At 39.2% G+C, this 12,153-nt stretch overlaps 1 protein-coding gene across 7 annotated transcripts in view; it reads left to right on the top strand.

Annotated features, from left to right (window-relative positions):
• Nucleotides 1–12,153, top strand: part of LOC124550887 (zinc finger protein 239-like) — a 270,087-nt gene that overhangs the window by 85,287 nt on the left and 172,647 nt on the right. For all 7 annotated transcript variants that reach the window (XM_047125660.1, XM_047125651.1, XM_047125658.1 and 4 more), the window contains exons 4-5: nucleotides 2,070–2,138; nucleotides 6,919–6,987. In XM_047125660.1, the coding sequence (XP_046981616.1) occupies nucleotides 2,070–2,138; nucleotides 6,919–6,987 (138 nt within the window). The remainder of the gene's footprint in view (nucleotides 1–2,069; nucleotides 2,139–6,918; nucleotides 6,988–12,153) is intronic.

Here is a 12,153-nt window from a genome sequence, read left to right as displayed (position 1 = left end):
GTGAAATGAGGTTTTCTCTCAAGTTTGCAGCTACATTAGGAAGGGAGTATGGTGGTCGATAGAACCCTATTATAATTTTATGTTCACCCTTGGTACTGAGTTTTGCCCAAACATTCTCCCATGCAGCTTCTGTTTCTATCTCAGTGGACTCCATTTCTCATTTTCCTAGCTTTTTGGTACACATTTAAATTTTCTCCAAAGATCTTGCTACTGGCAACTTCAGGTTTTAATCAGCTTTCTGTTCCTAGTGTGCTTTTTAGGAGTGCTCCAAACTCTGATACTTTGTTGCAAATGCTTTGGAAGTTAACCACTAGGATTGTAATAATCTCACCTGTGGGAAGCATTTGTATGGATCTTACACTGATACTTCTTGGTTCCCTACAGTTATCATTATCTGGACTGCTTGGAGTGCTGCCTAATCTAAAATGCTCTTGGGTGCACCACAGACACATGGCTGTCAAGCCACGCCAGGTCTTCCTCATTCATCACACCTTTGCTTTCGATATTCCTGTCTAAAGCAAATTCTGCAATACTCTTGAACACTGTCCAGTGATGCTCAACAGTATCAGTGCTGGAGGTGAAACTTTCATCTTGACTGCTCAGGTAATCTGAAACCTGTTTCTTGTCACTATCACTGAGCAGAAATATTTTCTTACCCTTCTTAATATTCGTATGTACAGCCATATTCAGTGATGCTGTAAAGGCATTATGAACATCGACTTCCTGTTCTAGGTGAGCTGAGTTGAAAATTTGAGGCCTGTTGGTGACCAGCAGATCTGATATATTGTTACCAAGAGTCTGATTAGCTGCTCGAGATTATTTTTGGGTAAGGCATTTAGAACAAATTTACAAGATTCCCTGTCCCTATTAACTGTCTTAACCAGTTTAGTTCGCCAGTCTATTGCTGGAAAGTTGAAATCTTCATTTTAATACTATAACGTGACCCAGAAATTTAACTGTTCTCAAAATTTCCTTTCAAATGTTCCACCACCGCTGCTGCAGGAGCAGGGGTATGTAAAAGCATCTGATAACGATGTTTGATACACTTCGAACACTTATCTTCACCCAAATTATTTCACATTTGATATCTGTACTAACATCACCAGATTTTATCATATTTTTTACATCTATAAACTCTCCTCTACCACCAGTGCTTAACCTATCTTTTCAATATACGTTCCAAATAGAATTTAGAATTTTATTGCCATTAACATCTGGTTTCAGCCAGCTCTCTGTCCCTAGTACTGTGTGGGCATTGTCATCGTGTACAAGTGAGATAAGTTGTGGCTTGTGGAAGGATTGCTGTATCCTAAAATGCACATGTGTGCACACCTCATTTATTCTGCAATCCTAGTAGCTGTTTCCTGCATGTAGTGCTCACCTAATCTATTAAGGAGGGGAGGGTGTGGGAGGAGGATGTCCTACAAATCTCATATTTACGGTTTTTTTGGCAGTGATACAAAAACAGTTGCAGTGTTCCGAAACTATAATGGATCAAATAATGTCATTGTTGGCTTTCAGAAGTGTGACTTTCAGTAGTATTTAAAAAAATAAAATCAAATTTCTCACAGCAAAAATGATTACAAAATATGTCAAAGTGAACATGAAGAACAACACCACATCTCTAAGCCAACAAACTACAAAAATATGAAATTTGTACAAGAAATCCTCACTGCCATCTGCTGAAGGACCGAGTTCCAAAACTATTGCATTGAAGTAAGTCATTAATTCAGAAAGTGTGGCAGGTTGCAGGTATATCTTCAGTGATATAGACACAGATTGAGATCAGTGAAAAATACGTAGAATGCCACAAACCTGCATTGTGGTGGATTGATTTCATCCTATTTGGTCAACTTATTTAATTTCAGTGCATTTAATTCATTTTGTATGTGTCCCTAGACTCAGGGTAAGCTACGGTTTTCAGAGTAAACAGCAATTTTTGATTCGAGTGCCCGTCTGTCAGAGATCTTAAGTTGTTGTGACGTAATCATTTATATTGTGTAGTCTGGTTTCATCTCTGCTTTTTGTAATGTTTCACCTGTACTTAACTAGTTATTTTTTTTATTCAGGTGGAAGCTGAACTACACACATCTCCTAAGCAAGAGATAGAGTACATATCTGTTAAAGAAGAAACTCCAGTAAGTGCTAAAATTCATCTTATTTTACATAAAAATATATTCTGTGCAAGCCACTGTGCACAGCATGAGGCAATGTGTGTCATATGGCTGTTAAACACTCCTTTACATCTACATGTACATCAATTCAAACACTATGCAGTGCAAGGAAGAGGCCATTTCTCTTGTACCAGATATTAGGGCTTCAAATGTGAAGAACAGGAAGAATGATTGCTTAAATGACTCTGTGCATGCTTTAATTAATCTAATGTTGTCTTTGCATTTGTTATGGGAGTGACACCTACGGGTTGTTGTATATCCCCAGATTCATCTCTTAAAGTTGGTTCTTGATACTTAGCAAGCAGGCTGTCACAAGGTAGTTTGCACCTGCCTTGCTTCCAGTTTAGTTTCTTCAGCACCTCCATGACTCCCATGGGTGCAATAAACTCACTGAACAACCTTGGTCATTTTTTTATACTTTAAATATCCCTGTTAGTCTAAATTGGTACAGGTCCCAACACTTTAGTAAAATTCTATGGTAGGATGTACAGATGTTTAGCGAGCAGCCTCCTTTGTAGACTGACTGCATTTCTGTACTATCCCACCAATACGTGCTACCTTTTTTTACCTCTATCTGAGCACAAGTGATTGTTCCCTTTCATATCCCTACAGAGTGTTACACCCAGATATTTGTATGAGATGACCCATTCCATCTGTGACACGGTTAAACTGTAGTCGTTGGATAATAAATGTTTTCCTTTTGTAAAGTGCAAAATTTTACATTTATGGATATGTAGGGGTATGCCACTTTGAAGTCTTAGAAAGATGAAATTGAATATTTGTGTAGCTTTTTTCAGGCAGTACTTCATTATAAGTAATTCAGTCATCTGCAAAAACTCTGAGGTTACTCTGTTAATATTGTCTGTAAAGTCATTAATGTGTAGCATCAACAGCAAGTGTCCCAAAACACCTCCCTTAGCACACCTGAAGTTACTTGAATAACTGTCGATGAATATTCATCCAAGATGCCTTGCTGTATTGTCCCTATAGAGAAATCCTAAATACCATCACATATGTCATGCAAAGTCCTGTATGACTTTACTACTGATAATAAGTGTGGGTAAGGTACTGAGTCAATGCTTTTCAGAAGTCAAGAAATACTGCATAGATCTGACTAGGAAACATGAGTAGCCCCTGCGCACATTTTTTTGTAAGGAGAGCAGTTCAAATTTCTGTGTAGCCACTTATATTTAGTTTTTCTGCAGTTTCCCTGAAACTGTTTAGGCCCACTTTCAGGAGTGTTTCTTCTTGTGATCTCATCATTTCCTTTTATCGAGCATGTTGAAGCAGGAGGAGCAAGGAAAAAGTATACAAAAATGGTATTGGTTTGTTCTTGATGAATGGCATATAAAACTTAGAAAAACCACAGTTCATTTAATTCTGTGCTCAGCAGCACATATCTTTGTCAGTAAGAATAGAGTACAGGGGAAAGGAAATACGTGAAATGGGTTGTTCAAAATTCCTGAGTACACATGTTGATCAGAACCTGAACCGGAAATGACATGTAATAGATGTTCTCAAATGCTTGAGGGCAGCAATATTTCTTTATGTGTAATTGCTGATTTTGGCGATGAAACCATTAGAATGTTAGCTCTGCATACTTTCAATTGTTGATGTCATGTGGAATAATTTTCTGAGATTATTCAATACAGACACAATGTATTCATTGCCCAGAGTTCTGTAGGAATAATGTGTGGTATCCATCCTCAAGTTCAAAAGCTAATTGGTGCTTTTCAATTATTATAATGTTGTTCTACCTAAGAACTGACGGAAGATGCTGTTAACATGTTACTTGAGTTGTTCCCTTTGTCAGCTTCACTATTATTGTGGAGTGAAATTACTATGAAATAGTAAATTCTACATAGAATGAGTGAAATGGTACAAGGAAAGATATAAAAAATTAAAATTCTGAACACTTGGTTATTTAATAATTACGTAATAATTTTTTATCACTTTTGCACAGACATGAACAGAAGTTTTATACTCTCTTTTCTTTTTGCAAAGAACTTATCCAAAGAGAAGAGTGGCACATCTAGAAGTTACTTTTTCAAGTTACATTTTAATGAAAAGTGTTCCCTTCCATGCATTCAGTATTGCTTTAGAGAAAACTAAGAATTTTCATGCTCTCACACTTCACCCTGTTTAGAGCTTCTGGCTAGTACATTAGCTCACAGCGGATATATTGGTTTTTGTCTGCTCTTGGGTCATGATATACACTATTTATCTCATAGATGAAATATTTAAAACAAAACACATAAGAAAATACATGTTTTGAGAAGTTGTGGTCACAGTATCAACTGTCTGAAAAGGCCACAATGATATGTTCTTGGATGTACACTGCAGATTACTGAGTTCTGCTTTCTGCGGTCTGAAGATTTTCTTCAAAATCAACACTGCAGGAAAGGATAGATTGCTTCTCACCTATAAGATGACATGTCAAGTTGCAGAGAGGTGCAATTAAGAGATAGGCTTTTGGCCAAAGCCTTCATCAGAAAAAGAAAGAGAAACCCACACCTTTCATTCACACAAGCAAGCGCACCTCATGCACACACGACCGCGAGCTCTGGCAGTTGTATGTGAGAGGTATGCTTGCTTGTGTGAATGAATGATGAGCATTTCTCTATTTTGTTCTGATGAAGGCTTTTACCAAAAACTTGTGTGTAAGTGTCATTTAATTGTGCCTGTCTGCAACTTAATGAGTCATCTTTACAGTAAGTAACAATCTATCTTTTCCTACATGGTTGAGATTCCAACTTGTTGAATAGATGTCTTAAAGATGCTCATGGATCAACACCACACATTGTTCTTACAGCATGTTTGTGAGCAATGAAGAACTATCTTTTTTTGAGTTGTTATCCCACAACTTTGTATTATATAAGTATGTTTTTACAAAGATAGGACAGATGGTTGTCTGTGGCCTTGTTAAAGGAATCATCCTGGTATTTGCCTGAAACAATTTGGGAACATCACAGAAAACCAAACTGAGGATGGCTGGACAGAGCAAACTCCATTCTTCCAAATATGGAACTGAACTGCCTCATTCAGTTGATCTCTATTGTACAATGCTATTATGATCACACTCAGTTTTCACAAGGAAACTTATAATATGAAACATAGCTTTGCGTTGCATTGCTGCACACAATACAGACACCCATTAGTGGTTCTAGGACCATGAACATGGTGCCATGTCCCTTGCCCTGCCTTCTATTTGTCTGGGAATTTGACTCCTGGCTTGTAGATGTGCTTTTCTGACCCATGAACATCTCCGTACCTTCGCTTCAGTCTATCTATAAAACAGAGCCAGCATGAATGATATGTTAAGCTCAGGAGAATGATATATTACTATTATGAGCTATGGATTTTCGCTTATGATTTTCTTGTAAAATCATTGCACTATGAACATATTTTATGTGACATTGTGTTGTAGTTGTCCCTTTTGTTATTAACCCAATTCTGGGTACTCTAAATAATCTTTAACTGTGCAGTATGCATTACTTATGAAGTATGGTTTAGTTGCCTTTTGTTTACGTGATATTTTTCTTCTGTGTTGCTTGATAGAATATTCTATTTTGAGTTGTTTGTTTGTTTTGCCATTGTGAGTGCAAGTCCAAACTGGGACTTGTTCCATGATTATGCATAGAACTTTTAGCAGAATAATTATTAATGTTTTGTCTGAGATGCGCAATAGTTTGTTATATGTCATAATGTGGTGCAGCAAGCATATTCAATTTTTTAAATAGTTCTTGATAGTGAGCATGACTACTAATTTTAGTTATTATTCTTTCCTGCAGTTTGAAAATTTTGTCCAGGTTTTGTGCCTATGAATCCCAGAAAAGAGTCCCATAGCTACAAATTGATTGTAAGTAGTAGTAGTATGTCAACACAAGACATTGGCTGTTACAAACTGTTGACAGAACCCTGAGAGCATAACATACTGATGACATTCTTTTTGCCAGTATCTTTGTGTGTTCATTCCATGTTAATTAACAGTTAATATGCATCCCTGAATCCTGTATGATTGTTCCAGAGTCTACGGGTTTATCATCAGTGCTTAGTGTAATGGGAAGTTGTTTCCCTTCTTTATGCTGAACTGCAAGCTTGTTGTTTTATTGTGTTCAATAATGAACATAACATAAATAAATTCATTTGGTAGCCCCCACTCTTACCTAAAATGACTTTTAATTCCAAATGTCATCAAATTACATTGATCTGGCTGTGTTTACATTGTTTGCTGCACATTATAGAAGGGGAAAAAAAAGAAAAATTGTATGGTGGCCATGACATCAATTAACACTTAGGAGACCAGTCAATTAGGATGGGCCTAGGAGAAGAGCCATTTATTCCATTTTTTAAAGCATTACTATCACATTTGCAATTGGTATATCTTCAAGGGTAACACATACCACAAACAGGGCAAGCTCGAAGATTTATTTTTCAGATTTACTTTAGTTCTTAGATACATTACAAATTTTAAAATACTGATAACAGAAAGTATAGTTATCCTCCTAAGAAAAAAGTGCAAGGTGAGTTGTTGAGCAATTTCTTCCTCTTGGCCTTTCAAAATTTCTTACTCAACGAACGTGTAGTAAAATTACAGAAAACTATGAAACTGACCTGACTTAGTTGTGATCCATTTAACACAGAGTTGAGGCCCAAGATATGCTTGGGCTTGGTCCACAAAGTGTTAAGCATGTATATATACATTGTAGCTCACATGAGAATAACTCAGTATACCTCTTTTCAGTGTCGGCGGGATTGGGAGGTTCCAGATGGCCACGATAGTGTGCAGGATCCCTTAAGCGTTGATAAAAAGGTGAGTGCACCTTTGCTTTTGTATTCTTCTTATGTTGCTGTGGATAATTACATTGCATAGCATAGAACAGTGATTTATTTACTTATTTATTTATTCTCGTATAAAAATAAGAGATTTGTTTTGGATTTTGAACAAATGTTGCAGATCGTGTCGTATCTTTTTGAAAAGGGCCACAAGAACACACTCTGTCTCAATTACTTATGAGTAACAATATTATGAAAAGGCAAGTTGCCTCTTACCATATAGCGGAGGTGCTGAGTCACAGATAGGCACAACAAAAAGACTATCAGAACTAAAGCTTTTGGGCCATAAGCCATAGTGTAGCTTCAGTTGCCCAAGACTGCATTTGTGTGTGTGTGTGTGTGTGTGTGTGTGTGTGTGTGTGTGTGTGTGTGTCTATTTTCGACAAATGCTGTACTGGCTGAAAGTGTTATTTGTGACAGTCTTTTCGTTGTTCCTATCTGCAACTCAGCATCTCCACCATATGGTGAGTCACAACTTTCCTTTTCATGATATTGTTACATTCCATTGTGAATTTTCCATTTTTTGGTCACTTATGAGTGATATGGTTCAAAAATAATATGGTACAAATAAAAGGTATTCTGCTTCTCTCAGAGGTATTATTTAATACTATAAAACACTGATTAATAAGATACCCCCTCAAAGCAGCTTCCCTTTATAGATACTTTGGAAATGTGTTAAAAATTTTGAGCCCATGTCAGAGAGACTGTCACCTCCACCATTAGTATGATGCCAGCTAGGTGACAGACACAGTCTTTCCTAATGTTAAAAATATTTTCATTCTTTTTTTAAATTAATGAGCCATATTTACATTAAAATTAGTTTTACAGTTTTAGTATTATATATTGGTGGCAGTTACAGTATTTTCTTACTCTTGAACATCCCTTTACGTATTATGAGAGGAACTGCACAGAATCAAAACGCCTTTTCTTTTTTTCTTTTCATCTTTTGTTAAAAAAAAGTGTCAGCTTCTGATGCATTAGTGCAAGATACACTGTTCACTTTTGATCATAATTAAAAACTTATGGTATTTGTTCTCGTGGTATTAACTGCTTTCCTAATGTTTGGCATAAAAGGTCAATATGTTGCACCACATGTGAGGATGACCTGAAAAGTTCTTGGGCTGATAGTGACAACGAAAATTCATGCTTCCAAAAATGTTTTACTTTCCAACATAATCTCCTCTAACATAAGTAAATTTCAACCAGTGGTGTTCCAATGCCATTATCCTTGCTTTGTAGTGTTCGTGTGGAAATGCTACAAAGTACCCATCTAGACCTCAGTGGATATTTGGTTCAATGAAAAGCTCTGTCCAACAAGGAATTTCTTCAGTTTTGAGAATAGTTGGAAGTCCGAGAAAGGCAAAGCTGGGAAATAGGGTGGAAGTACCAGCACATAATAGTGCAAATCCCTCAATTTCCCAATTGCCAAGACACATTTGTGGGTGGGTGCATTGTCTGATGGAAGATGATTTTTTTTCCTTCTTTAAATCTGGTCTATTTTCATGACTGATTGCATCCAGTTTTGTTAGAGGTTGAGAGCAGTATTCTCCAGTTATGGTTTTACCTTTTTCAAGGTATCAAGCAACAAAATTCTTCTTACATCCCAAAACACTGACACCATGATCTTTCCTGCAGGCAATGTCCTTGCCCTCTTTTGAGATGAAGAAGCAGCTTTTGTCCACTGCATAGACTGCTGTTTGGATTTGGGTGTGTAGTGGTGAATCCGTGTTTCATCCACAGTCACGTCATTGCTAAAAGCCATTTCTGTTTCCTTAAAATGCACCACGCGTGTTTCGGAAAGTGCCATGTGAATATTTTTGTGACGTGCATTGAGCACATGACAACCATCTTTTGCAAAGCATTCTCATGTTCAGTTCATGGTGCAAGATGTGACCAGTACATTTCTTTGATATTCATAGCACATTAACAATTTCATGCACCTTCATATGCTGATGTTCCAAAATCATTTCTTGCACTTTGTTGATAATTTCCAGTGTGCTTGCACTTTTTTGATGTCCTGTGCATAAACCATCTTGGACACTTTAATGACCACATTTAAGTGTGGCTGCACATTCCTCAATGGTATAAACTGAAGGTGAAGAGCTACCATTGACATTTACTAGCCACAAATGAATTTCAATCAATGTTAAACTTTATTTTCTGAAGCATGTAGTCACTGCACAATTCCTGATTCCCCCCCCCCCTTTTTTTAACACTACATTCACCATAGCTGTTTCAAATGATGTACCTACAATCAGCTGCCACCTCGAATGACTTGCAATTTTATGTGGAGTCTACTAGCATGCACACCAACATGAGGGCAAAATATCACGTGAGTAGTGCTGCGATCTCTGGGCGAGGCCCGAAACTATTCATACAGCCATTGTACAGGCAGTTGGGTCACCCAATTTTTTCTGCATCATTATTATCATTAATTATTAAGTAATTGTCTGGAGAAGTCCTTGTTAAATGTAAACACTTCAGGTATAAAGGCGACAAAGCACTGTAAAGCAGAAGAGTCAATTCGTCACCAGGCACACGCAAAAAAGAAAGAAAACTTGTTAGCTTTTGGAGTAATCCTTTTTTAACTAGAGTATACATGCAAGTGTGGACATGCTCACACACATGTGCTCATGCTCTTACATGGCAGTGGCTGAACGAACACAGTTAATGCTGCATTTCGGCAGGTGTATTAGGTTGTGGTGGGGTCTGTGCCAGTTGGGGCAGTAAATGGAGACAGGTGGGTGGCAGGAAAGGGAGGGGGTTCTGATGGGTGGCTAGCAGCTCAGAGGGAGAGGGGTTTGCTGGCTAGGACTGTAGGAGGGAGGGATGGCAGGTGCACCGGCTAGTCAAATTGTGCACAGTTGTCAGAGCCAGTGGGGAGTGACACACACTGATGGCGATAAGGCGACATGAATTGGATGGAGGGAGGGGAAATTGTTTGGTGAAAGATGTGGGGACAGTGGGTTACAGGAGACTGAGACTAGAACGATTGCGGGAGCAAAGGATGTGTTGTGAAGATAGCTCTCATCTGTGTTGCTCAGAGAAGCTGGTGTTGGAGGGAAGGACCCAGGGTTGTTAAGCAGCCATTGAAATTGAGCATATGCTCAGCTGTATGTTATGCCACTGGGTGGTCAGTTTTTTCCTCGGCCACAGTTTGTTGGAGAACAGCTGGTTGGTAGTCATACCAACATAAAAAAAACTGTGCAGTATTTGCAGTAGAGCTGGTATAACATGGCTGCTGTCACAGGTGGCATGGCCTCTGATGGGATGGGATAAGCCTGCAACCAGACTTCAATAGGTAGTGCTGGGTCAATGGATTTGGCAGGTCTTGCGCCTTGGTGTTCCACAGTGAGGTGATCCATTAATGGCAGGCATTTTGGAGAGGGAGTGGCACAGGGATGGACTAGGTACCTACACATCATCCTAGTCCAAACTGTGCTGCTCTGAACTCCATGCCACATGGGTCATATCCCTGTGGAAGACCTAGGTGCAAGACTTGTCCAATCCTCCCACCCAGAACTTCCTCTCCAGTCTTATCATAGCCTTAATCCTATTCCCTCAGAGGCTGGGCCACCTGTGAAAACAGCCATTTCATGTATTATCTCTGATGCTGTCATTGCACAGCTTTTTATATTGGTATGACTACCAACCAGTTGTCCACCAGAATCAACAGCCACATGCCAAACTATGGCCAGGAACAAAGTGGAACAACACACAGCTGGAGATAACAGCTCAATTTCAGTGGCTTCTTTACCTGGACCATCTGGATCCTCCTCTCCACCATCAGCTTCTCTCAACTACATAGATGGGAGTTACCCTCACAACACATCCTTCACTCCTGTAACTCTCCTGGCCTCAATCTCTGGTGACTCACTGTGCCCACACCTGCTATCTGACAGTTTCCCCTTCCTCTGTCTTGTCACTCCCTCTCAATTCAAGTCCCCACACCACCTTCAGTGTATGGCACACCCCATTGTACCTGATAACTGTGCATCACATGCCTAGCCTGTGCACCTGCCACCCTTCCTTCCTGCATTCCTGGCTGGCAAACTGTGCATCCTCAGAGCCACCTCTCTCTCTCTCTCTCTCTCTCTCTCTCTCTCTCTCTCTCTCTCTCTCTCTCTCTCTCTCTCTCCCTCCCCCCCTCCTCCCCTCCTCCCCCACCCTCCCATACCCATCCCAACTAACACAACCCCCACCCAAACCTAGTCCACCTGCTAAAATGCATCACTAACATTGTGCGCCCAGCTTGCACCAGTGTAGGTAGGCATAAGTGCCTATACAGTGTGAACATTAATAAAACTGACAAACTATAGGGAGAGGTTCCTGAGGAAATGGAGGGGAAAAGGTGTTATGAACATGGGTCTGGAAGTGCATTCTTGCCACAGTAAATGGCACTGACAAATGACAGCTCCTCTGACCACGTCATGTGTTCTTTGTCTATTGTAGGCTGCGAGATTGACGGAGCATACTGTAGGCAGCAGAATGGTCTGGTATTCATGTTGGGAACAAGCAGTGATGGTGTTTGTGCATGGTCAAGCAGATGGAAATGGTAGAGAGGCAGAACCATTTCCTGACACATGTTCATAGGACCTTTTTCCTTCGTTTCCAGTCAGGAATCCGTCCTTGCAATTTGTCAGTGTTATTAATGTTCATCCTGTATTTGTGTGTGTGTGTGTGTGTGTGTGTGTGTGTGTGTGTGTGTGTGTGTGAGAGAGAGAGAGAGAGAGAGAGAGAGAGAGAGAGAGAGAGAGAGAGAGATTGTCCAAAAGCTAGCAAGTTTTTGCTTTCTCGTGTATGCCTGTCAACAACTCCAGGCTTCTGATTTTCGGTGAGTGGTATCCTTTACTCCTAAAGTATTTGTTGGATAACTGAATAGTTGAAGATAAAATTTATTTGATACTTGCTGGCATATGGAATTGGATGTGTGAGCAGATTTTGGCCCAAGAATTTTGCCTTATGCATGCAATGTGTGTTTAACAACCCTGTCTGTTCCTGTAAAAATGATCATTTAAATGAACACCCATAGAATGAAGAGTGATGAAGAGATATTGAGAACTGAGATTGACAAACCATATTGTTTATTAATTTGCAGTATCTATCTCAATTATAAAGTAAATATTTGGACATTATGATAATT

The sequence above is a fragment of the Schistocerca americana genome, chromosome 9 (genome assembly GCF_021461395.2).
Source record: "Schistocerca americana isolate TAMUIC-IGC-003095 chromosome 9, iqSchAmer2.1, whole genome shotgun sequence".
NCBI lineage: Eukaryota > Metazoa > Arthropoda > Insecta > Orthoptera > Acrididae > Schistocerca > Schistocerca americana.
This window is presented reverse-complemented; position numbering and strand designations above follow the sequence as displayed.